We start from the raw sequence: 27,768 nt of genomic DNA, 5'->3' as shown, positions 1-27,768 counted from the left end.
ATCGAGCACTTCTCTACCGCGCTCCAGATCTATTAGACACAACAAGTGTTATATCACACGCGCGCGTAAGCTAGTTCAAAGATTCTCTCTCTCTCTCTCTCTCTCTCTCTCGTGCAGTTTGCAAACCGAAATAAAATCCAAAGAAATCTAAATCCAGCGAGTAGCGACTCTCTCGTTTTGCGTTCGAGCGTCGCACTCCGGTATGGTATACATAGATAATTATAAAACTCGCGAAGTTTTACCCACGTTCTGATGCGGGGCAATTGCAGTGGTAGTAGTAGTCGCGCGAGCGCAGCCCGAAAGGAATGATAATGATTATAACGAAATGAAATGAAAAAAAAACACACACGCACGCGCGTGCTTTTGAGCCATCTCTCTCTCTCTATACGAGTGTGTCTGTATTTTTCTATCAATGCGCGAGCACAATAAACCCATTCCCACGGTGACTCGTGCGCGCGCGCGCATAATACGCTATTAGATATGCGTCGTAAAAGCGCGACCGTACCGAGACAGATATATATGTATATAAAAGAAGAAGAAGAAGACAGGCTAATACGTATACACACCATGAGAAAGAAAGAGAAAGAAGACGCGCAGCGCAGCTAGCTCTAATGATACAGTTTTCCAAGTGCAGTATTCCCCCGGTGAGTTGATGACGATGATACGTACGTGCACACGCGCTTGTTTATTAATAAACGCCTCTGAATGTGCCACACAACACGCACACGAGCTTTTGTCGCGAATCGCACAAACTCGGTCGCGAGACGACGGTCGGCGCAATAAACTCGATGTTGACTATTACTTTTTTATTTTGATGTGAATTATTTTGTTTTGCTCTCTCGCCGCGATCTATCTATCAGATATATCGGGTGCTTTATTATCTCTCTTTCAGGCGTCGGCAAAGGCCGGTATATCTAAATTAATCTAATCTCTCTCGCGTTTCGCACACGTTCGCGCACGTTTTGTAATGTATTCAAGAGCAACAGAGAGAGAGAAAGAAATAACAAGCCGCACGCAGAAAGTCTTACAATCGATTATAATATATACGCGGCAGCTTAAGATATAGCGAGAGAGCATAAGATAGAGAGACACCTGTTGCTGCAGATACGAGGTCAATGTACAGCGACGTACATATATTTATACACGCAGTAGGTGCAGTCGTTCGTAAACCGTTGATTTTTATCGCACCTCGAGAGAAAAAGAATTGTTTATACAGATGAGTCGTGACTATTATAATGTGTAACGCGATCGATCGAATTATCGGTTTCTAGCTCGGCGCCCGCGGGCACAAGTTCACCCGCGCGCACGTTTGTCTGTGTGTGAATTATAGAGTATAGTTCGCGGGTCGAAGGAACTGTAAATCGTATATCTCGCGTGATGCGTGCGGGTTCGTGGCGACGGCGCTTCTCATTAGAGCAATGGAATGCCTGCTATATGAGCAGGAAACAAATTAAAAAAAATAAATAAAATGAAACGAAACGAAAGAAGCCGAACAATGAGTACGCGCGTAATTCATCGCTGCTTCGTACGCGACAGGGAGTAGATTAAAAGGCCCATCATCGTCGAGCTCGAGATTCGCGGAAGACGAAGAAGACACGAAGGAAAAAAAAACAAAACGAACGAATCGCAGGAAAAATCAGTAGGTCAGTCGATCTCAAATCTGCTTGATCGAGTATACGTGCGTGCGACGAGTTTTAGGCGAAAACTATGTGATCGATCGCGCACGCACCCGCGCGGAAATCATTCGTCGCTGGTACCCGATTCAATTAATAAAATCGGGAGAAAGTACAACGATGAAAGTACTTCATACGAATTTCCATGAATTATTCCGATCGATTATTTCTTCTGCTGCTTCTTCTTCGTCATTCTCCTTTTTTTTTTGCACGAAAGTTCGCCAAACGTATATAAGTACGATTTATCGGTCGTACACACATATAAGCTCCTATACACCCAGTTGTCTCGTTTTTTACGGTCAGCGGAGCGCGGATCGCGATACGTTGTTTATAATATACATACACGCGGACATTTCAACGAATTTTCGAAAGCGCGACTCGACGTACATAATCGTATGCATTTTCTCCCTCCTCCGGGGGCCTAACTGTTTATTTTATCTAGAAAAGAAAAGGTTAATTACTTTATCATCGGTCGAGAGCCCGTGTGCAGTGCAGCACCGGCGCTTGATCGATCGAAAAAATCCTTCGGGCGAGCGAGTGTCATTTTTCCCGTGTCTCTCTCTCGTTATACGTACGCTGCAGCTCCGCGGAACGCAATATATACACACACACACACCATATGCAGCACGTATTATATTAAGAGAAAGAGCGAGAAGTAACGTTTCACCTGCTTTAACACAGTGCGAGCGCCGCCGCCGCGAGTCCCCCCATACGGATTCAGGTCAGTGGCACCTTTTGTCCGTACGTGTGTGTGTGTGTGTGTGTATGGATATACACGAGGCACTCTGCACTTGACCCAATTCATGGGGTTTGAAAATTTTTGCACGCGTGCGATTGCACTGCACCAGCAGCAGTACACAGCGTCCAGGCAGACAGGCACACGCTACAACTCGCTACTACGTTATCATTTCGAGATATAATAATATCGTGCCGCTTGATCTTTCGATTGTTTTGCGCTTAATAATAACGGTTGTCGATACGGTTGGGGCCTTTTTTTGTCCGCGAAAAATCGTCAGTTTTTTTTCTGACTCGAGCTTTTTTTCTTGCGCTATCCTTCCTCTCCTTCGTTTTTGTGTGTACGTAATACATTACGGACGGACTTGTGTCCGTAAAATAAAAGCCACAAACCGTAAAGAAAAATAATGTAATGTAGTTCAAGCGCGCGCGCGCGAAAGGCCTTTTGTATTATAAAGCATTAGTTATCCTCAATTTTGCGAGGCAGTTTCCGCATTGCCCATAGATCGTACGGACGACGACCCATTGTACGAGGAAAGTCGTATAATTCGTACTAGCGACGAGGATAATATGGATCGATGATGTCGTTATTATTATAGAGAGGCTAGAAGCGCACGAGATCGCAAATTAGTCGCATAATTCCATTAAAAATTCTTTTTGCTTCGTTTTGGAATCATCGAGTAGTGGTAGTAGTTGAAGCGATAAAAAAAGCAGGTATAGATAAAGTGAAGCAGCGCACAGCTGCAGAGCTAGTCTCACGGAGATGGTTACTCGATCGCGCACAAATACTATAAGATCGGTAAACGAGAGAAGAACGTAAGAAGCATTCTTTGGACAAATCGCGGGATATATAAAGACTGGTTTGCAGCTAAAAGCTTTCTTAGCTTAAAGAGATATCGTTCGACTATTATATCGGCGTATTTATCGAATATATATATATGCGTTCGTTAATACGATGACGAGTACTTTTTCGTCCTCCGCGCGCGCATATACATGGGATTATACTAAACTTTTATATACGCAGCGCAGAATCAAGCCTCACCCGCGAGGCTGTATTATGGAAATTCCTCGTGCTAGTTTTTCCAATGCGAAATTTATCAGCTCGACGATAACAGCGTTCGGCGATCGACGGTCTCTTTTATTTTGTTTTCCATATAGAATTCGTTCTGAGCCGAAAATATTCTACATATACCCGCGGGTAAACAGCGATTATACAACGTAAAATCGATGGTGCGTTATTATAGAAATCTTACCTTGGCCTCGAGCCTGTCGTTGTCGTGCTTCAGATGATTCCTTTCCTGCTCCAGCCGATCGACCTTTGCGCGCAGCACCTCCAGTTCTTCCTGCAATAGAGAAAAGAAGAAGAGGATGATCATCGGTCGTCGTAGTCGGTAATTGTCGCCGAGCGGCTGCCCATATAATGAGTTTTATCGTCGTCATTGGCGCATGGCGTGTGCAACAACTAGCAGCAGCCGCCACCAGCGAGAAAAACCAGATGGTCCGCGCGAGCATGCGGCAGCAGTCGAGCTTGCATTATTTATTATTATATTATACATGCGAGTATATACGCGAAACGAGCTCCAACGTATACACATATTCCCATGGTAGTAGTACATACGGCAACAGCAGCAGACGCCGCCGACCGGGATAAAGATGACCGAGCCTATTATTATTGAGGCTATTTACCAATGAAACGGCGCGGCGGCGTCGGCGGCGCCGGTATGATATTACGGAAAACGCACAACAAGCAAATGATGATTATATTACGCACGTATAAATCAGTAAGAAATCGAACGAAACAATAATAAATCACTCTCACGGGCGGTGTTTAGGGACAACGACGATTGTCTGTCTGTGTGTGACAATTGCCATTGCATCGCGGCGCTTATCGGTTTATAATTATCGCGCGCTTGCAGTAGTGCATTAACGATCAACGAAAGCCCGCATTTCAAGTATATACAAGCCGTTTAAAGTGCACACACAGACACACACACGCGTTTTATGTAGGCTGATTAACGGGCGCGCTTGGCGATCATTTTAAATTTAGTCGATAGCGAATTATTTATAAGTTTATAAATACGTGTGCGACAGACGTACATACACATACATAAACGCGTGGTGATGGTAGTGGTGGTGGTGTGCGCAGAAGCACGAGAGTACACCGCGGCTACTATACTTACACGGCTGTACCGTTATATGTATAGCACACACACACGCACAGCAGCGCGACACAGCCGGTTTAACTTATAAAAGTCCGCGATATACCCGCGCGCGCGCGCAAGTGTATACGCACGCGTGTCTGCGCGTCTGTGTACATAAAAGTCCGATCGTCGCTCGGATCGATTAATCAAATTCAGTATAAGGAAGCGATTTTTAAGCCGATCTGTTTTTTTTTTTTTTTTCGTGTGCCGTTCGTTTTCGCTGTGCTCGAGATCGGTATATATACAGTGTACACGCGCGCACGCAGTACGTGTGTCTGTGTGTATATACTTTCCAGTAAATGCCGAGCAGCTCCGTAATTTATATCGTAGCACGTATTATAAAGTATATAACATGATATATCGCGGAGTACCGATCTCGATCGATCGATCGATCGATCGTCCTGCGCGCCGTCCTGGCCGCACGCGATAGGCCAAATAATGTTTCATATATATATTATTGACACAGATTCGCGCGCGTGAGAGAGAGAAACGGTTTGGCGCGATAACACTCTCGATTACCGCGCGGAGAGCTGGACTAGACGAGTTAATTAGATATCGCATAAATCGTATACGTGCGTGCGTAAACATCTATATAACGAAAGCAAAAAAAATAAAATACACAAAATTGAACTCTCACCGTTCTCGCTTTGAGCTGATCCTCGGTGCGGTGAACGTTGAGCAGAGGCGCCACTTTCACGTACAATCGCCACCAGGACCATTCCCTGACGGACATGAGTTTTCGCACGTTGCGCTGGATGCATCTCACTGCCAAATCTTGAAGCTGTGTAACAACAACAACAACAATAATAATTCATTATCAGCACTGCAGTGTATTTCCTCTTTTTCTCTGTCTTATATAGCCCCTCGCGTTCGGTTATTAATATAGGCGCGCGCGCGATGCCCATTCGACAATTTTCTTCTTCGTCTGGGTGCAATTATGCTCGGGCCGAAGTGCATATATATACATACACTTTCGTTTTCAAATTATACGTTTTCTTTATTGAAAGCGCAACGAATAATAATTTGTCTCGCCCCGCGCCGGGGCGATTGTTGTTTATTACATCGTGCGCGCGCCGTGGATGATTCGACATGCGCGCCGGACGAGACGAGGCGAAATTTTCGTCCGGTAAAAAAATCGCGGCTCGTGCATATGGTGGCGATGCCCGAGGAAGGGACTTACGTAACGTTCCAAATGTTCAAAAAAACAAGGCAAGAGGGGAAAAAAGAATAATCGGAATAATAAAAAGTGGACAAAAAACGCCCGCAAAAAAGTAAGCGCGCGCGTAAAGTCGAGTATCACGTATCAATTTAGACTACATAAAACGAAAACGAAACAAACAAAAAAAGCTATATACGCTGCGAACGTACCTTGAGAGTGTTGAGTTTCCTTCGCGCGAGATAACCCCTGCATCTCGCCTGCAGCAGAATTATGTGTCCCGTGAGCTTCTCGTCCCTTTGTGACTCCAATCGTTCGAGCGTGCCGGCACGGAAAAATATCTGTTGGCAGAGGGAAAAAAAGCGAATAAGATAAGTACTCGTATATTACTCATGTGCGCATCCACAGAGAGAGAGAGATATATGTTTTGTATTTTATGTATATCGTATATATATAGAGTATCCATACTGCAAAGGCTCGTCCAAACTCCCCGAAGTAATTCAATATTTTTGGGACGAGCTGCAAAGTGAAAAGTACAACGCGCGCCTCGTGTCTATTTCGACGAGTACGTATCGATTTTCACTTTTAATGAAGATACATATATTACGTTATTCGTCCTGTACACAGGTTGATTCTTAAAAAAAAAAACAAACAGACGTTCGACGTCGACGTCGATACACAGCCTCCAATGAAAACAAATTTCAAGAAGAAGCATAAAGTACATAAGTAGCGACTGCACGCGTATACGTAAACGCCTTCTCGAAGGCAGTTTACGAGGCACGTAAGCGAGTAAATATAACAATACGTCAATGGGTATAGAAAATCGGGAGATTGCGTCATCGAGACAATGAAGATCTTACAATAGACCTCGCGGATTACCCAACGACTCTTTCATTGGTTTTTGACCTGCACCCCTGGCACGAGTCGAAGATCGCTCCGCGCGATATAATGGCCACGCGCGCTTAATCATGTTTAATAAGAAAAGTCAGAAGATCGTACTAATCGTACAAAATGTTTTATATTTATACTAATCGGAAATTCTTTTGCTACTTGCGAGTTTACAATACGCCATCTGTTGATAGAATGAAAAAGCTCATGAGAAACTGAGACGCATGTGGTTACGCTAAATTTCGCTACAATACAAAACGAATTCCCCAATAGTTTATCTTTAAATTTTTCTAAAAAAATATAACTCAATTTTATAATTATTAAACGGAGCATATCATTTTTTAAAAGAATGAACTTTACATACACATAGACGTTCCTGAGACACAAAACCTACCGATTATCGCACTTGTTCGATTTTTACGAGTTAACTACCCATACCCAAGATCCCTTAAGAAGTTTTCATTCAAAAAATCGTTTGGAGTAAGCGCATAATATCACACATCGAATCTCCACGCTATACAGCAATCATAGATATCTATATTCCGTCTGTGCGAACCTACATCTCTATATATCGTACGTATGTAAAGTATGCGTGTGTGTGCATATGTATAATATCCATTATGTAGACTGTACGCACCGTGCAAATACACACGCGCGCGGGTCGTGCGCATAACCGTTATAATGACGGCGGGGAAAACTAATTCTATACGCCACTTGTCGCTCTCTTACTGCCGCCGCCGCCGTCAGAGAGAAATTTGCGCGTACACACACACAGTCGCATGGGTATAGACACAGGTGAGCGTGTAAACGTAAATTTTCTTTTACGGTAATTTTTCAGATGGATTAATATACGAGGTCGGATGAAAGTTCCGCAGCTGCTGCTGCTCTCGGAACGAAAGAGAGAGAAACATATATATGCATTATATTTATATATTAGTATATAAATGTTATAGTTATCAAAGACTAGCACCCAAATGGACTGTACACATATTTAGCAATTATTTGTTTATACGCATTTGTATACGCACACCGCGGCCAATTATGAAAGTTTTAAATTGCTCGTATAAAATTGCAACCGCGCGTATTATGCGGCACACACACGAGGCTACCTCTTATATTTTTCTTTCATCCAGCGCACACGCTGCCGCACGCATATAATGTCAACGACGAAGCGCGAAAAGACTACTCTATACGCGGACGCTTAGGTACACACACACACACGCATTTGTACGAAAGTTCGTCGTCGTGTTTTTCTTTATTTGTACACCTATTACCGACGTGTATTAGCGCCATTAGCACTGACAATAGAGGATGAAAACACAACGCATTCATCAAAAAAAAAAGCAAGCCGCATCGCGACGCGCGACTAATTTCCCATATTTCACGCAGCGGTGAAACTAGGTCTCGAGCAAATGGCACGATCCACTAAATAAAAATACTACTTCTGTTGCCATGGCGATCATCATCGTTTGTGTGTGTATATAAAAATGCTCGAACTAATTAGTATACGGGTAAAAACGGAGTCGATTTATAATAATATACATATTCATCGATACATAATGACGAATTTTCGACGTACTTCAATTCCTGTTTATATACCAACGACGACAACAACAAAAACAACTGTGGCTCGGTGTGCGAAAATGGCCATTAAAGCGCCATAATACATTATCGATAACAGCTGATTAATGAGTTTTTGGTTCGATCGGAACCAGTAAAAGAAAGCTCTCTCTTGGCTCGACTCGATCGCGTCGACTTTCTTCGCAATTTTTTACGAGTCGCGAACGAGAAGGTTTTTATCGTGCGGTGGTAGTAGCAGTAGTACGAAACGAAGAAAAAAAAACATAATACATCAAGGCCTCAAACGATCGGAGGATGATCGTAATTACTCATATATAACGCGCTCACAGTAGCTCTGTGCGCTTATATTCCGGATCGCGATAGAAAGTGTATTAAAAATGTCAACTTATCAATCCCCGCGGCGAGCGCCACCGCGCGCGCGCGCGGTATATAATGAGTTTCTAATTCGATTAGAAACGCACCGAGATTTGTCAGTATACAGTCGATGATCATTGAGCTCTTAATGAACTGCAAAAAACGTTCGAGGCCAATTTTCCACGTCCGTTTAATTATTATCGCGCGCTAAATGAATTTCTCGGTTATCCTAGTATATACCTTGTTGGGAGTGCTGGTGTGTCTCTTGGTCGGCGTGGGTGGCGGCGGTACCTTTCTCGCTGGTGTCTGCACCTTGATGGTGTCGTCCCAGCCGCTCTCGATACAACTGTCGACGCTCTCGCGCTTCACGAGCGTCTTCACTTTGTCATTGACGTCGAGGTTCTCATCGTCCTCATCGTCGTCGTCAAGATCGACGAGATTCACGTCGAGATCTTGGATTATCTCCGCGAGAAACAAATCGCGATCGATTTTGCCGCTACCGCTGCCGTTACTACTGCTGCTCGTCGAACCGATGATCGTCTCTTCCTCGATGGGCAGTGTCTCGTCCTTCCAGTCGGGCTCGTTCTCGTTGCTGATGTGGCCGCTGTCCTCGGACGAGTTGCCGTCCGACGTGTAGCCGCAGCTCTTCTCGCTCTTGTCACCTCGGCTCTTAACGCCGACGACCGGCGATTTCGTCCAGGAGCTCGCTATGACGGGCGAGGCTGTGGCGACGACTGTGGTGGTGTTGGGTTTGTTGGGGGTGGATTCGGCGTTTTTACAATTGAAAAAGTTCACCAGGTGCTCGATGTCCTTGGCTCGCTTCGATTGGCACTTATTGTTGATGACGCTGTTGCTCTTGCTCTCGACGAGAGCCGCGTCGTTGACGTTGTTGATCGACTTGGACAGCGTACGCTTTTTCGAGATCGGAGCTTCGACGACCTTGTTATTACCACCTTCATCTGTGCAGCCCTTGATCTGTTTTTCCCAATTCTGACGTATCTGCCGAATGCTGATCTCGCAGTCGCTCGGCTTGTGCCTCAGCGCGTTCAAGCAGTCCTGGCTCTTGGCGAACGACGTGTTTTTCTTCGGTAAAACGGGCTGTACCGTAGGTGCTTTCAGTGGTATATCGTCGTCGTCGTCCGCCTCGAGCTCGGCCATCAGCTGCTCGGCTCGTCTCTCTATGTCGAAGATCGTGAGCTCGGGCAATTCTCGCTGCTTCTTCTTGATCTCCTCGAGATTCTCGTAGATCGGCGACGGATCCTCCTCTACCTCGACCTTCTTGCGGCAGTTCTCGTAGATGTGCTCGTCCACGGATCTGTCCACCTCGTCGACGGCTACGACTTCCGCTGGTACAACGTTAACAACTGCCACCGGCTTGCTGCTGGTCCGCTCAACGCTACGATCTGCGCGCGACAGATCGACGAGAGACTGACCCAGGTTGGCCAGGTGCTGCCTCGACAGGGGTATTCGACTTGGCATTTTACCGAGGCCGCACTGAGCAGTGGCGGCCGCTGGCACGCTCCACAGGCTCGTCGCTCTGCTCAGACCACCGCTGCTCGGCCGCTGCTGCTGTTTCTGTTGCTTCGGATACTGTTTGTTGTTGGCGAGCTGTTTACACGAAGCGTCACTCGTGCTGTACCTGCTCGTCTTGCTGTTATTATTTCCGCACATCGGCGTCGAGTGCACATTCCACAGACTGGTCGATCTGCCCAGCACTTTCTTCTTCAGCTCCTCGGGCTTTTTCGGCAATCTGTTCGTTTGTCCGGCCGCCGCTGGCCCGTGCGAGTTAAGGCCCTTCTTCAGCAGTACTCTGTCCTCCAGTATCGTGCAGGACGAGTCTTTGACCGATTTTTTCTTAACGACACCGACCAAATCGGGCTTGTTGTTGTTGTTGCTGTTGTTGCTCGTGGCCATTCTGGCGTTGCCGTGGCTCTGTTTCGATTTCGACGCGCTCGTTAGCGCCGTCGAAACAATGCGCCCTTTATCTTTCGCTTGCTGCTGCTGTGTCTGCTGCGCTCCCGCTGGTGTGCCACTTCTGACCGAATATTTGCTCTGATTAACGTTTTTCAGTGGCCGATTCGTCGTCGTCGTTGGCGGCTTGTCCTCGAATTTAACATTGCCGCCGCTGCAACGAGCCACAGGAGCAGCGACGACTCTCGACACGTTTGGGCTACTTTTAGCCTTGGACAGCCGCGGCTGCTGACTGTATAACCCGCCGGCGAGCCTAGGCTGCTGCTGCTGACCGGCCATCAATGGGTTCTTGGCCGTTGCTGACTTGACGGACATTGCTGTGCTGCTTCTGTGTACTGTCTCTGTCCTGTCTCTACCTCTATCTCTAAGCGGTTCGATTTCAACCTGCTGTATGAGTATATACGTAGTACGTACTATACGTCTATCGCGCCAAGATCGGAGTCATTAATCCTACTGCTCTCTGCCGCAGTAGTCGCTGCATTTTACTTCTCCCAAAGAAACTGACAGTGCACACAGACACACACACACAGGATGATAGTATTAGAAGTAGCAGTAGCAGTAGTACAAGTATTAGTAGTAGTAGTAGTAGTCACCGCCACCACTGCCGCTGCCGCGAGTTTCCGTATAGTCCCAATTATGGCGAATCNTTTTTTTTTTTTTTTTTTTTTTTTTTAACTGTTCGATTGCCTGCCTGCCTGCCGCGCACACACACGTTAAGTCGCCCCGGCGATCTGGATGAAAAAGAAGTAATTCTGGTTCAACTTTCAAGCTTCCTGTATATATCTCGAAGGAGGCAAGAAATTACGAACGACGACGACGATGCGGTGTGTGTGTGTGTGCTTCGCTGAGTGCAACAGCTCGTCGTGTGTATTATAAGATGACGACTTATTTTACACGACGCGTAACAATAAACTTTTATGTGTCGCAATGCTGCAATTCGTCTCCTCTATAATAAGCCTCTAAACCAACACTCGCCGTTTTTTATTGTATCGTATTATATCGCTGATAAGATAGCAACAGCCGCAGTCTCTGGCACACACGAGCGCGAGCTGTCGATCTTTTGAATATTCAGCGTATCAAAAAAAAAAAAAATTATTATTCTACAATCACTCGGGTATTCACAAAATTTCCGCCAGAAATTATATATTTTTCAAACAACTTTCACTTCAAACAACCAAAAAAAAAACAAAACAATCGTCTTTTACGTATGGAAGACGCGCGCATCCGAGAAAATGAATGAATGAAAAATCTATAGCGTATTCAGCTCGAGTCGCGGTGAAATATCAGCAACTCGAGAAAAGAGCGCGCGCACGACTGGCTGCGAAAGAGGCCTCGCCGGAGCGCCTCGCGATTGTGTGCTGCTGCAGGTGCGTCCCCACGCCGTGGGTCGCGCGGGAAGAGAGAGAGAGACACAAACTTGCGGGGCCTCTTGTGCGTGCTTTGGGGGGGAGTCGGCAGGCAGGCAGGCAGGCAGGCAACAAGACGAAGACGACTGTTACCAGGCCGCGCGCAAAAACGAAAGAAACGGGGTCCTGCTGGCTCTCTCTCTTTCTACGTGTGTGTATACAGTATATGTGTATGCGAAAAAGATCGGCTAACGCCGCCCGTCAACCGGTCTTGTGTACATGCCTTGTATACACTATACATACGCGTACATATACCGATACGCAGGCTCTTCTTCTTCTTCTTCTCGCGGCTCTCGGCTTCGCCACGCGTTCGCCGCCGCCGCGTTATGAGGACTAAACGTCGCGGCCTGTAATTTAGCTAGGCATGCCGCGCGCGTACTGCACCACAGCTCGTATATATATATAGAATTCGTTTGCAGTGGTACACAGGACACGACAGAAGGTAAAAGTGACGAGACTAGGCTCCGGAGTCGCGAGTGCGTATATATACGATGATTCATCGATGCGTTTAGCGCTCCGTATACACTATATGCACGTGCATATATTATGATATACATGTATACGTGCACGAGGCTAAAAAGTTAACCCGATTAACGATCGACTATTTTCCATACACAGCGATCGAAAGACGCGCCCGTGGTATACGAGGCGCGCGCGTTGAGACTTATACCCGCGGGAGAACGAATTTATTGCCCCGAAGAGGCGTCTCGTCGTTATCATTATCGTTTCACGAGGATCTCGTCCAGACTCACTCTCTCTTTCTCTCTCTCGCCATGATAATTACAAATTTAATAACTCGTGTGCGCAGAATGACGAGCTCGTCTGCGACTGTTGCTGCTGCTGCAAGTTCCAGCCCCGTATCGTATACATAGCTTGGAAAGAGCTTGGAAAATGTATCGCCATAAATAAACAAAAGCCGGAGTTCCAGTTAATAGTATATAACGCCTCGCCTCGCGCGCAAACCCCCAATGCGCCTCTATATAATACGTGCCGCGCGCGCGCCCATCTTCTTCTCTTTCCTCTTTTATTCGTTTGTTTCTTTCATTTCTTTTTTTTTCGTGCATTCTATACATAATGCACTTGTGTATATCTCTTTGTGTGTGTGTGTGTTTCCCTTTCGTTCTATCACGTGTGTTCAACGCAGCGCAGCTCGCGCGCGAGAGATGCAGAAAAGGAAAGGCAAGAGAAACGGGAGCGATTCCGACGTCGACGACGACGACTCGGCAATCAGAAACGATACCGAGAGTTTATTTTCGAAAGTATTAGGTCCGCGCGCGCATGCGATGGATGGATCGTATGACTCCGCTATACACATATATATATAATATAAGAGGCATCGAGTAGGCGTTTATCATCCAACATGTTGAATGCATTTGATTGTTTATTCCTTCCTCGGGTTTTTTTTCTCTCTCTCTCTCTCTGCTTGCCTTTCGTGCCGAGAAGTTGTAATGCTATATGGGGATACTGCGGGCGATAGTCGAGCTGCTGATGACGACGATGATGAGCTTCAATGGAGATGATTGTGTACAATGGGTGTAGGGTTTACTCCTTCGCATCGTCGTCGTATGTGCAAATCCTATATATACATACTCTCGAATCGTACGCGCGTGATGATTCATTAGAGTGTGTGTGTGTGTGTGTGCCGTGCACATATCGCAATAATCCTATGCCGAGTCATCGCGGTGTCTTACTTTATTTTTTGTGTCTTACTTACGCGCTCTTTCTTTTCTTAGAAAAGAGTATCGATAAGATATGTTTTTGCCGTGTTTTACAGGGCACGGGGGATTTTTTTTTCAATTTTTATTTTTCGTAAAGTAAACCTCGCGCAAATAACGTATACATCTATCTATCTGTAATACAACGATTCAGCTCAACGATCGCGGCCGGTTGGAAATCCAGGTGGTTTATTTTATTTTTATTTTTTTTCTATTTTTTTCGTGCGCAATTTTAAACGCGAGAGCGACAGGCATTGAATTATGTCGAAAAAATCGCTCGCGTTTACAACCGTATATAATAATATATAAGTTTTCTCGCTCTCTCTCTCTCTTGCGACTGGATTTTTACGTCCAGATAAAATCGCAATTGTCCGTAAAGCGTAAGAGACCACCACCGGCACTCTGGCACACTCGCACACACATACACAACAACCACAACAACTACTACGGTATAGGAGAGATTACGATTTTTACCACGAAACGCTCCGAGTGAATTTGAAAATGCATTTCTGCGCGCGAAGTGCGTTTAAGTCATGGCGCGTTTAAAGTAAAATGACAAACAGGCTGTGTGTGCGTTGTAGTGCGTGCGCGAAGCAGAAGAAGAAGAAGAAGAAGAATAAAAGGAACACCACACGAGAGGTGTATAGTATAAGGTAAAATGAAAGATCCGAAGAGCCGAGAGCGATGGTTAATTTTTCAGGCATTCGAGCGATAGTCCTTTTATTTTCATACTCGCGCGCTCGCGGTAGCTCGCTCGCACATCGTCAAGGATAAATCAAGCCAGCAGCAGCGGCCGAAGCTCTGCAGCGCCGATGGAAAGCGTCGCGACACAAGGGCGGGTTTGCACCCATGATATAGCACGCGCGCGCGCGGAATAAACGACGTGTTATTTCTGAGCGCGTAAAAGATGTATTTACGTTTTTGCTCGTTTCATTTTTTTCTTTCTTCTGCCGTTGCTTATGCTGCAGTATGAACCAATAGTAACTATACAAGAGAAGAAACGTATGTAAAATGCGTGCATACGTACGGATTGTATTTTGATGAAGGATAATAGGTACACGCAGCGCACAGGTGTCTATATGTATAGATACCGATATACCGAGCGAAATTACTCAGTCGCGCGCTCGTCAATACTATATATTTCCATCGAACGAATAGTTCATAATATACATACAAATATTCTGTAAATGAATAAACAATGGCGGGGTCGAGTTGTTGTTGTTGCGGTATGCGTGCGCACACGAGCTATCTCATTGTTGACGACGAAACGTATATAATCACAGTGCCTATAGAGTTTTCTTGGGCAAGCCATACGTGACATTAATCATAGTAGTACATGCGCCACTTTAACCGACGCGCGCGACACACGTATATTTTCGCCCATATCTCTGAGCGTACGCGGGCTTCGATTGTCTTTCGTGCACGTCTATCTATGTATGCCTAGTGTAATAAATACACGCATTAATGCGTTTCGCCTATTTCATTGTCTTACTACGTAGCGGCGAGCTTTTTTTTTCGGCGATGGATTATAATTATTTTTCGCGATCGAACGAACTGTGGCGGCAAAGCTCGCGCGCCGCGCGATGCGGAAAATGTGTAACACACGGCGCGGCGCACGCACGCACATAATATATATAGAGAGAGAGAGAGAGAAAAGTAGCGCCGCGCTGCAGCAGCCGCAAAAAGTCACACGGTCGAGTTCGATCAGAAACGGAAGTTAATACTGCACTATAACCGCTTCTATGTATCGAGGCTGTGGATCGCGATGGGAATCGATGTCTGTGCGTGCATTATATATGGGTGCGCCTCGATAGCCCGACACCAAAACTCCTCTCATGCTGCGGCCTAATGCGCGCGTACCTATATATGAAGATATATAATGTGCGCTGTATACGGTCGGTTAAAATGTGCTTCCGGCTCTGCTGGACCGTGTGTATACAGGTATACGTATCGCCGCGTGACGATATTATTAAAAAGCTATATACTTCGGCTAGTCAATTAGCTTCCACGCGTGAAACACTCTCTGTCGGTGTTTGCCTGCCTTTTTTTTACCTTTTTTTTTTATATTCTCGTTACTTTTGCGCCTTACGAAAAGTAGTAGTAGTGATAGTCGCAGTATAGTAGCTCCGAAAAAAAGCGCCGATTTTTCTTCACGCGGATTTAGCCGCGCGCGCGCGCGCACGAAGAGAAACGTTATATACCGAGAGGCCAGAGCGTTGAAAATGTGCCGACGGCGATAAGAATTAAGAGGCATAGATTCGCGGGACTCGTTTTCTTCGTGCGCGCGCGAGCGACGACGATATACATATGGCATATATATTTTGCATGTACATACACACGCAAAGGCGCGCAGAGAGATAGAAAGACAAGTACAGGCAGAAACGAAAAATGCATACGTACACGAGTGCAACAGATGCACTCTCGATGCGCCGCGCCGTATGTATGTATGTATGCTATAATGTACACGACGCGACACGCAGAGAGGAGGACACTACACACGTTCTCTCTCTTGCTGGCCACGGCGACGGCGCGATCGGTGCATGTATAAATACGTAACACTTTCACCGCCTCGAGGGAAAATGGAAAAGTACACCTCGGCTGGGCTCTTCGCTGCATGCGCGGCCCATGGCGCGTCGCATACACTATGTGCACGCCGCGCGTATGTATAATACAGCTGACCACTTTTTCCTCGACTGACACGAATTCAATTGATTTTTTTCCCCCGCTTTATGAAGCCCGTTTGAAAAATGTCCCAGACGATTTTCTACGTTTAAGAAGCTGTAACTGCGATATAAGGTATAGTGGAATTAGGATCGATGTGACATAACGCCGGCCGCGGTGGTGCCTATCTGGCCGGTGCAAACTTCGTTACGAGCAGTAGCAGTCCTCGTTGAACAAGAATTTGAAATTCTTCGGTCTTGTAAAGAAAAGTTCTCGCATTATATTGTCTCATTGTACGTATCGCTACGTAATACAAAAAAAACAAATAAATTGTAAAAAATTTCCTCTTTCGATTGTGTGTTTACACGCTTATATGATACCCGTACACGTATGTGCGAGACTCCGCTTGAAATGTGCAGCAACAAATGACATGTACACACGAGCTGCTTTTAAAAGCTCGATTTCTAAAATAATGAGCATAATTCTGGGTCTGTTGACCAAACAAATAAATGACGTACGCGCACACATTGTTTTACAGCGTTAAATTTGTCGTTTGAGATACCTATGCTCATTGTAAATAATTTCCATTCATTTCCCGTACGTATAATTTCTTCTTTCGACGCGATTCCTTTTTCGTGCGGGCAATGCCGGCGGCGGCATTGAATGGCCTGCAAGCTTTAAGTGTCGTCACTGCGCGCGCGCGCGAGAAAGTTTTGACAAGGTGCTTCGTCTACAACACATAGGCAATGTTGACAAAGAATTATGTTATTTTTCCTGCCACAAGAAAGAGAGAGAGAGACAGAGACCAACACACGTGTGCCATGTGTGCTGCTGCTGCTGCTGTTGCTGCTTCCACAGTGCACAACGACGACTGCAATTTTACACTCTTCTCGGGACGACGACTACGAAGCTTCAAAACTTATTATACATACGTTATACATATATTAGAAAGTTGAGAAAAAAAAAATATTCATATTACAGGATCGCGCGCGCGGATCGGGACAAAAGTCTGCAAAAGCATATAAATAACTCAACGTTTTTCGAGAAAAGTCAGAGAAGAAACGCAACAGCAACGAGGTGGTATTCTAGGAAAGTAATCGTTGGCTTTTCACTTACGATATGTGTGTACGTACGTATTATTATGCCGGTGTCGTATCGATAGCAGCACCCGTGTGTGTGCTCGAGTATGTGTTTGCCATGTGTAAAAGAAAACAAATTCATTTTCACTCGCTTATGCGCGCGCGCGAACCGAACCCAACGGTAAATTATACCATCGCGCAGACGAAGACGAAAGTTGCGAAAAGTAAGAGAAAAAAAGAAGAAGGATAATATTGGCCGAGCTTTCATCGAGAATATAATAATCGATGTATTTGCGCGTATAATGCTGTACACCTGGTTCCGCGGAAAAAGAAGAAAAAAAAACGAGCGCGAGAAGCAAAAGAAGACGAACGCGGCGCGTCGAAAGTGAGAGCGCGTCAAATCGATCGAAAACGAATGGATATATAACATAAATCCGAGACGCTCCATCATCGCTTCATCGAACGGGGGATCGCGGCGATCGGTGTTTTAGAATCGCGCATAATAAATTCGTCCTCGAAAACGAGAGAATATAAATCTAAAACTTGCGAATGAGCTAAGGCATTCCTAATCATCGTCAGCCGTTCCAAAACAAAAGAAATGCGCCCGGCGCGGACAGGCCACAATCGTGAGATCATCATCATCATCATCATCGTGTGTGCTTGCAATATACAAAAAGGGGAGAAGAAGAAGGTCGCACGAGTTAATGGCACCGCATCCATACCTCGAGTTCTCGCGCGCATATATTTCTATGCATTATAAGCACATAAAGCATAATGATAAGTCTCTCGTCGGAGATAAGCAGCAGCAGAGAGAGAGAGAGGTCTTTCTTCTTTTCGAAGCGATAAAAGCCGAGCCTCGCGCTTAGTAATAAATATAAGCGCGTGTATATTTTTCGCCCACATCGATAATTGTATAAGAGCTCGTCTCGCGAGCGAATAACAATGCGTCGCGGGCTTTTCTCAAGTATGCGTATTATGACGCGAGCTTGCGCGAGATTTTGGTAGTAATATATTTTTTTTTTATAAAAACCCCCACGCAAGTACAAATTTTCTAGAGCAATACGTACGCAGCGCGCGGCAATATAAAAAAAAAAAAAAAAACGAGTAATGGGTTCGAGTATAGGTACCGCGACGAGATAGACGAGTTACATCCGGCACCCTAGAGGGTCCCACCTGTGTGTTGTACGAACATGATATAGATACGATGCATCGTGTTTGTGTCTGTATGTATGTGTGTGTGTGTGTCTACCTTATTCGTATAGGTCGGTACCGTGGCTCATCATAATACCGCGGCAAGCACGTCGTCGCGAAGGGACTGACTTATCTCTCGGCATATATCTGCTTATTACGCCCTCTCTCTCTGTCTGCGTACGTGTGTGTGTGTACGTGCTTATATACGTATGTACGTACGTTTGGCCTATACGATATCAGAAACGAGCGATCGAACAAATTGCAAGGCAATGCATCCCATATACATCCCATTATATGCATACGCCGCGTACACAGCATCGGTCGCGTTTATTTCTTCTTTTTTTTTTTATCTCTTTTTTGTTCTCTCTTCTTTCGAAGCCGCGAACGACGACGAGCGAGCGAGCGAGCAAGCGGCTCTCATCGTCAGAGGGAGAGAGAGAGGCGCAGATTCGACTTGGCAGATAGACGAATTGCGCGTTGCACCGACTGCAAAATGTGCATTATACAGCTGACACGTCTCTTTGGCATTCGACGTGTGCCGAGATTTTTATTTCGAGTCTCGAGTTTATAATGTATCGTCATTTTCTTCTTCTTCTTTTTTTTTTATTCGCCCTCGGTGCAAATTGGGTTTTATAATACGCGCCTCCATTGCACGTAATAAAGCACGCATTAATTAGGCAAGTATTTCGGCGATGAAAAACACATGCCTGTATCATGATTTTCCCTGTATATACCACAATGCGAAGAAGCAGAAGAAGCCGGCAGTTATCCCAAAGTCGCGGCGTTTATAGAAATAGCTCGGGCGTCCGCGCTCGAGTCCCATAAAACGAATCGTACAGCGCGTATACATTATCATCTTCTCACGAAAGTTCAGTTGTGTTTAGAAAAAAAATTAACACTCGCTGCGCCGCGCGGCAGCACGCAATCGAACGTATACAACACAATTCGGCTGCTTTTTAAGTAGGAGAGATAATTGCTCTTCCTACGTATATTTTTTTTTTGCCTGGCCTCGTATTTAATCAACCTTACCGCGCACCGGTATTATTATGTTCGAACGTACATTATATACGCGTTAATTGCGCGCGCTCTAAATTTTAATTTCCTTCCGACTACTGTTTTTTGTTACTGTACATATATACTTTCGTATCAATTCGAATTTAAACTCGGTGTCGGCGGCGAATTTGCATATAAGCAGCGGCGCCGCGGCGCGTTCAATAAGAAAACGAAAATTCATGCTTAATGTACAAACACACACGCTCGTTAATAAATATAATAATAATTACAATCACAGCAGAAGGAAATTTCAGCTCGAAGTGGCCGCCACGCGGAGCGCATGTAAATGACCCGATTGACTAACTAACTGTATCACACACTGCGCGCGGAGGCACAAAAAGTGTCTCATTAGCTATTTCGTGCATATATACATGCAGCGGTCGAAGCGGATGTTCCGAGAGAGAGCATTTTCAGACCGCGAACTTTCGTGCCTATCATCGCGCGCATTCATATATAATACAGCATTTATAAATGCACGTGTATATAAAGCTGCTCTTGCTCTTGCACTTGTGCGCTTCAATTACGCCATTACGGCCCCGGTGCAGCGGCGGCGGCGGCCTCGAGGTTATACAATATACGATATACGTATTATTTTTTAACCCATTACTTCCGGTAATCCCTGTATTTACATTTTAATCGTGGATCGTTTACGTATTTCGTAACTTTCGAAATAATTGCGATATTATAATATACACGGCTTAATACGTATGCCAGTAAACATAACGAAAATATTGGCGCGCGTTTTAAAGAGAAAAAAAAGGAGGAAGACGCGCAACAGCAGCGGCAGAAAGTTTCGCTTGACACGGCTCGAATAATACACACTTATAAATGAAATCTGCTACACGAGAGCCGTCGAGAGAGATATACTTTTCTCGCGAATTCGACTGCTGCTGCTGCTGCTGCTGCCGATCGTTGCCTGCAGATAAGCCGCTCGCAACGGCTCGCACGCGATGCCGATTAATTACGCGGAAAGCTCGGCAGCAGCTCGCGCACTTTTTCATCCTCGACACTCACGGGAGCAAGAGCTGTTCTTAAAAAAAGTATACAGGTATCGCGATAACCCACGACGCGATCATCCGCGCGAGTATCGGCGCAAAATATATATATAAATCCGTTCGAATTCAGGCGGGCAGGCACAGGCTTACCGCTGAAAATAGTCCGCGCGAGCCACGCACAGGCTTTAACCTACTTTAATTATAAGCGCATAACTCAAATCGCGGCGCTGGATAATTTACACGACACTTTCCAAGATTTCGCGTTTTCGTTATTTGCGTAGTGTACGTGTGTGGGGGCTTTGGCTATTAATTTCACCGGTGCGCGCGAATATATAGAGGGCATATTTTCATGAAAATCAAAATCTTGTTCTGATCCGAAGCGCCGCTGCCGAGCCATTTCAAATTCTCTCGTATACACACACACGTGTTCGGTGCTGTGTACTCTTCACGAAAACGAAAACGAACTTCGTGCCAAATGCAAATTGTGGCACGATACAGGTATAACGCACGTGCGATTCTTGTATATTAGCCCCCGCGCCTGTAAAGCTTGATGAAATTCATCAAAATTACTGCGCGCGCGCGCGAGTCGTGAGGATGAGCGCTCGAATTTTCAATTACACCGTGTGTACCTACCTAAACGAATCTCAAAATAGTGGCGCGAAGATTGCTTTACACATAGCGATGCACCCCTCCGCGCGTTTCGTGAAAATGTGCATCTCTCTCTCTCTCTCACTCACTCTGACGATTGCAAATGCCTCATGATAATTACTCGCGGGGCAGCAGCTCGCTCGCAATCGTGATTTATGTATATATAATTTTTCGAACTTGCAAAGGGCACTCTCGTATATACCTATAATAATATAAACATCTCTAGCGCCAGGGGGTTGAGGTGTACCTACGCGCGTGCGCGCGCAGCCATGATGATTTATAGTTGATATTTTGATTAGTTCAAAAAGCGAGCGAGCGAGTCCGCAGGTATATTAATCTTAATCTCCATAAATACGGCGGATCTCGAGGGCTGTGTGTTGCAGCTCAACGTGGGATTGAAAAGTATTATTATAAAGAAATAAGTGCGCGAGGGCGGCCGAGGTCCGGGTAATGTTAAAGCGTAAAATTGCACCGCGCTGCGTGCGCGGGAGAGCGAGTGAGAGCGTGGCTTATTCGCTACTCCCTAAATTCTTTCCAGCAGCAGCAGCGGCCGAGTCCGCGAAAAATTGTGTTCTGCACCGAATCTCGGTTCGCGCGAAATGTAAAGAAAACAAAAAAAAACAACATCTCGCTCGCTCGCCGTACAGCAATCATTTGCTGCCTGGCTCGGTATATAGCAGTGTGGCGCAGTCAATTTCCGGTGTTCACGCGAAAAAGAAGAAGATGGGTGATGACGAAAATAAAAAAAAAACACCAAAAAAAAGAGGTAAAGTAAAAGAAAACAGGAGACGCGCAACAAGTGGAAAGAGAGCGAGAGAAAGACGAACGTCGAAAGAGAGAGAAAAAAAAGAACGAGCGGAGCCCATATACAATAAAAGGAGGCTGATGCCGATGCTACAACTGAGGCCATATACTCATTACGGAAGAGATGTCCGAACGAAGCACTGTTACGACGCTGCGCGCTGCACTGCGCAGGATGTGCCATGCAGCAGCAACGCTATATATATAATACATGCAACAGCGGCATAACAACAGTTGGTTTCGCGCGACAGCTGGTAATCTTAGCGGCACACACCACCAGCACCGGCACCAACCTTTGGTGATTCTCTATTGTTTTCCGTCTATATATAAAATATATATATGCTGTATACATGGGAAGCATTTGCATGCCGCGGCGTTTAGGAAAACGCAGACTCCGTTATAGTACTCTTGCCCCGCGCGAACGAACGAGTGTGTTATGTGTCGGATGAAGGGGGAGGAAGCGAATTAAGCACGCGCGCGGAGAAGAAAAAAAAGTTTCAATTATAATTCAAGCGGCGAGCGCGCGAAGGAAACGCGTGATTTTTGCGAGGGGCGCAACAGGTGTCGTGCACAAATAATTTTTCGTATATACGTACATAAACTCGCGCGTGTATAATTGAAAGCGCAACAAGTGAGAGATTACGGTGGTTTTTTTTTTACCTAACACCGCGCGCGAAACGTTGGCGCTGCCTTTTTTTCATTGCGCTTACGTTACCCACAAGTTACTTCGCGCTCGCAAGTTCAACGGAACCGTAAATTTTCTACTTCGTTTTTTTTATGACTTTCGAGTCTGTTCGTACTACTACGGCGCGCGCGAGGTATTTGCAAGCAACCGTCGCGCGTCTCCGCCGCGAGGACATCGTGCAGCCAAATAAATGCGTGTGGTGTATAAAACATCGTCTATTAATGGATGAAAAGACGGCGCGCATTACGGGAATGAATAATTATGCTAATTTGTTGCACCTGCGCGCGCGCGCACATAGTACCAGACGCGCAGATTTTTCACAAATACAAAAAGCTTTGTGTCAAAGTAACGCGGCGGCGGCGCACTTGACCCAATGACCCACGCGTCGCGCCAATACACACGCAGGTGTGCACGCAACTACACACAGTAGTAGTAGTAGTAGTGTGTATACAAAATGCGACTCCCTGAAGAGCGCCAACGAAATTACCACGAGTGAATGAATCGATAACGGAGAATAGAGATGTAATATACGGAGTCCGTCGTGCGGTCGAACAATGTAATAAGCGCTTCTGTGTGGCTCGTCAATAGAGTATATGAAAGAAGAAAGGTGTCGAATTATACAAGACAAAAATAAACAAGATCTTCTAATTGAATTTAGACCTCGTTTCTTTTTTGTTTTTATTCATTCAACTTCGATGAAAAGATCGAAAAGCTCCTACCATAAGAAATCGATTCGACAAGATCGAGGCGCGCGATCGATCTGACATTCATTCTCGTTCGTTCGTTGAAAGACGTTGAAAGACAAAATCGCGACAAGCGAGTACGACGACGACGATTTGGCGCGAGATTATCTCGATCGATCCAAATTGAATAATAATGGGCCAAAAAAGACACGCTCTACCTTCGGGTGTGTGTTGTGGTGCTCCGAATGGCTCGCTCACGATTTCACGAATCTTTATATACGTATCGAAAATAGAGGTCAATGTGTGTCTGCATGCGCGCGCGTGTGTACCTGTGTGTGTGAGAGAGTTGTGCGTCTCTCGAAATGCTGCATGTGTTCGCGTGTGTGTGTATATAGGTACTTAGTGTTCCTCGAGGCGACTATTCTACACTCGGGTATCGCCTTTCTCCCGTATCACACACAAACACACACGAAGTATCTGTGTGTGTGTGTGTGTGTCGACTGGCCGGCGGCGGCGGCACAGCATTGCGCGCATATTTAAAGATCGCGGTCGAATAGAGTTAGAGGTCGTCTCTCTTTCTCTTGCCTTCCGCCATAGAGCAGTAGTAGTAGTAGTAATTCACGTGTGGTACCTTATACGAGTTTATCCGTGAAAGGCGATGGCCACAGGTACGGCACAGAGATTTAGTTCGGCCGAGCATAGAGACCGGATGGTGTAGTAGTAGCGAGAGAGTAGCAAGAGAGGTGTATTACGATACGCGCCAAGGAAAGTGCTAATACTCGCAGCAGCGCACCAACTCGTGTTCCTTTTTCCGTTCGCTAAAAATTGGCGTTGATTAATTTATCAACGAGTGGCACATTATGTGTATAATAACGACGCGATCATCGGGTGAAAAAAAGGAAGCAAAATAAACGAAGCGCATTATACACGGCCGACCTTCGAAATTGCAAATTGATGCGCGACCGCATACGTACATATATTTATTTATATCAGCTCTCGATGGGCTTTCGCGAGACGATGGCGATAAAGAGTTGAGGGAAAAAACGGCAGCAGCAGGCCACTCTGCATATATGCATGATGCTCTTATAAATATCCGAGGCATAATCAAGAGTGCAATTTGTCTCCCTCTATACCTCGAGCTGGAATGCGTTTAATGACTTTTTAAATCAATTTTAAGAGCCCGAATAGTATTGGCCGAAACAAGAAGTAAAAATGAGACGATAGCGCGACGACGACGACGACAGTCCAGTTTCACTGGATTCTCTCTGCTGCTGCTCTCCCGCGCGCGCACTGCACGGATATTTCGATAAATATGTTTTTAACGCCGTGCTTCCTATATTTAAACACGATATATATAATGTACAACAAATTCGCACGTGGACACGCTAAAGTCATTCGGGTCAAATTTTACATCGTACACCGCGTGCACATACTCTCGGGCCCGCGGTGCTTTTTTTAAACATTTTCTTACTCTCTCTCTCTCTCTCTCTGTCTCGAGCGCCAGCCGCTTATCGAAAATTGATAAGTATTCAAATGAGCTTTTCTGCCGCGTGTTTCATTGAGCGCGGTGTCGAGCCGTTACTTTTTTGTCTGTGTGTGTTTGTCCGTCGAGACTAATGTCATAATTGCACCGCTCGGACGCCAACGACAAACATTTTTATTTACTTTATTTTCATAAAAATATCACAAATTCTATACGCACAGACAGAAGGAGACACAGAAGAAAAAAATAAAATAATAAATATTGTTATTGTCATCGTCGTCGTCGTCGTCGTCGTCGCTGAAAACCGTGTAACGTTTAATGAGATAACGATCGCGCCGTCTCCGTATATGCAATTCGCGCATCGACTCTTTCTCTCTCTCTCAATCTCACGTGCATATATACGGTATAATACATCGGGCCCCGCGATGTGTGTCAATTATTATTGCGCGCCGGGCCCCCGGCTCGGGAGAGACTACTTTCACCCGAAATCAACAAAACCAGCCCCATCATCGTCGCTTTCAATAACAACAACGACTGCTGCTGCATCGCTGCAGCGCTGAGACTCGCACAATGCACCGATGATTATTTTCTTGTCAACTTATTGTTCCACCGCTTCGGAGTAACAGATCGGCGAAAAAACTCACCGACTCACCGGGTGATCTCTTAATAAGATATATATACGATCGTCATAATGTATAATATAAAGTTATGGGTAGACGCAGACACGCTGGAGGAGAGCGCAGCAGTTCGCAGCGCATACTTGCTGCATGTGGAGGTACGTGGCACAACTCACCTGAAACACAAAAGAAAACGCACACACATGAGAAAATTTTTCGACTGATAACATTCAAAAGGGTAGTATATTCTCGCGTATGTGTACTTTTATTATATATTAAACGGACCATTATCGTTTCTCGCGCCGTACGACTATACGTATACACACGGCACTTTCTTTTGGCCTGAGAAAATGCTGCGCGGTGCGCGCTGGCAAAAATATGTTTTCCAAGCAGCAGCAGCAACAGCACAGAATCACGTCAGCTAAATAAACAGACAGTCCGAGAATGCAATATACGCTATGCTGCTTACCGTGTGTGTGTGTGTGTATGTATGAAGATATTTAGGTTCCGAAATGTATTATATAGACTTTTCACCCTAATCGTTTCAAAGTCAATACATATACATATAAGTATCGACCTAGATTTTTGTTGTCAATCACGCGCCTATAGCTCTCGCATTTATACCTATGCACACACACACACACGATGATATTAACTTATCCTCTCGTGCCTAGCTATGGTTGGCATACACACGGACCGGAAAATATATAATATGCGAGCTTTCCAGCTCTCACTGCGCGCATGATGCTGGCTTACTGCCATCGGCGCGTAATTTTGACGAAAATAGACGCACGAACGTATTTCGTCGTGCATTACTTGTGGCTATAATATTACTATGTGTGTGTGATGCACTCGATACACGCCATGAGAATCTCGGTGTTCTGCTCTCTCGCGAACGTACACGCAGAGCCCCAAAGTGTAATTTTCGACGCTCAAAAGTGTAATCTACGCACGTTACACTTTGAGAAAGTGTAATATGCGCAGATTACACTTTTTAGAAGAGGCGCATAGTCGAAAAGTGTAATCTACGCATATTACACTTTTCAAAAGTGTAACGTGGGCAGATTACACTTTTGCTCGGATAGTGATTTTTTAAAAGTGTAACGTGCGTAGATTACACTTTTACTTGTATAGTGATTTTGCGAAAAGTGTAATCTGCGCACGTTACACTTTTCAAAAAATCACTAGGTAACTAGAACTGAACAACGCACTCGTAATACTTTATCAATGTGTTTTTGCGTAGAATAAACTTTTTTATTGACGAACTTTTTTAAAATTGTGGACATCATACTCAATACTATTATAAAGAAAAGGTGAATATACTTTTCTTGATTTTTCTCATCGATATTTCTTTGCCCCCGAGCGGATAAAAGAATTTTGTAGATGAATAACTTCCCGTAGTGAAATTGATTCTGACCGTGCAATAACATTTTTTTAATGATATAATGTAAGTATAAATTTCAAATAAAATCATTTATAATATAGAACCATAACACGCAACATCATACTTGAAAATTTACGAATTGCGGAGCGCGCTCCCTCTGGCATGTATGGCAGAGAGGGCTGCGGCGTGCTTCTTCATCGTCGCAATTGAGTTTTTCGCATCCCGCGAAAATCATGTATACATATTGTTTTAATCTGTTATCCTACTGAAATGTTTATAATAGAATAATTCAAAACCTTTTTAATACTTTTTTCAAAAGTTTAAATAGGGGCAAGTATGACAGTCTGATCCTTATAATTTTAATCTAACTTTAAAATTCTTTCTCTTATTTATGAAACTTCTAATTTAAAATTGTTAATGATTAATTACTTAGCTATGATAGTAATGAAATCCAATACATTCCGACAAGTATTCAAGCAAACTAAAAATGTTTTCTCTCAAACTATAACCATGATGCAAAGTTTGTGATAAAATAATTCAATAACTAATCATATGACTGTTGACATTAATAGTAACTGTTAGATTCAATAATCAATCACATTCACATATTATTGAAATCAAATACATTCCGACAAATATTCAAGCAAACTAACATTTTTATTTCTCAACCGATAACCACAATGCAAAGTATAATTGTTAGAATTGATAGTAATTATTCAATTATATACAGTGATAACTGAAATGATACTCTCATGCGATCATGCAAAGGTAACAGTGGTATGTAAAAAAACCTTACTTATGACTCTAC

The 27,768-nt window shown here is 44.8% G+C and overlaps 1 protein-coding gene across 8 annotated transcripts in view; it reads right to left on the bottom strand.

The window, feature by feature from the left end:
- LOC106659874 (unconventional myosin-XVIIIa) overlaps positions 1 to 27,768 on the bottom strand; it is a 139,215-nt gene that overhangs the window by 7,983 nt on the left and 103,464 nt on the right. For all 8 annotated transcript variants that reach the window (XM_014382597.2, XM_014382595.2, XM_014382596.2 and 5 more), the window contains 3 exons: positions 5,978 to 6,106; positions 5,247 to 5,390; positions 3,662 to 3,751 (listed from right to left, as the gene is read on the bottom strand). In XM_014382597.2, the coding sequence (XP_014238083.1) occupies positions 3,662 to 3,751; positions 5,247 to 5,390; positions 5,978 to 6,106 (363 nt within the window). The remainder of the gene's footprint in view (positions 1 to 3,661; positions 3,752 to 5,246; positions 5,391 to 5,977; positions 6,107 to 27,768) is intronic.

Source organism: Trichogramma pretiosum, unplaced genomic scaffold, assembly GCF_000599845.2.
Source record: "Trichogramma pretiosum strain Unisexual culture from Peru unplaced genomic scaffold, Tpre_2.0 scaffold21, whole genome shotgun sequence".
In the NCBI taxonomy this organism is placed as follows: Eukaryota; Metazoa; Arthropoda; class Insecta; order Hymenoptera; family Trichogrammatidae; genus Trichogramma; species Trichogramma pretiosum.
The sequence above is the reverse complement of the archived record's forward strand: the minus strand, read 5'-3'. Positions and strand labels throughout refer to the sequence as shown.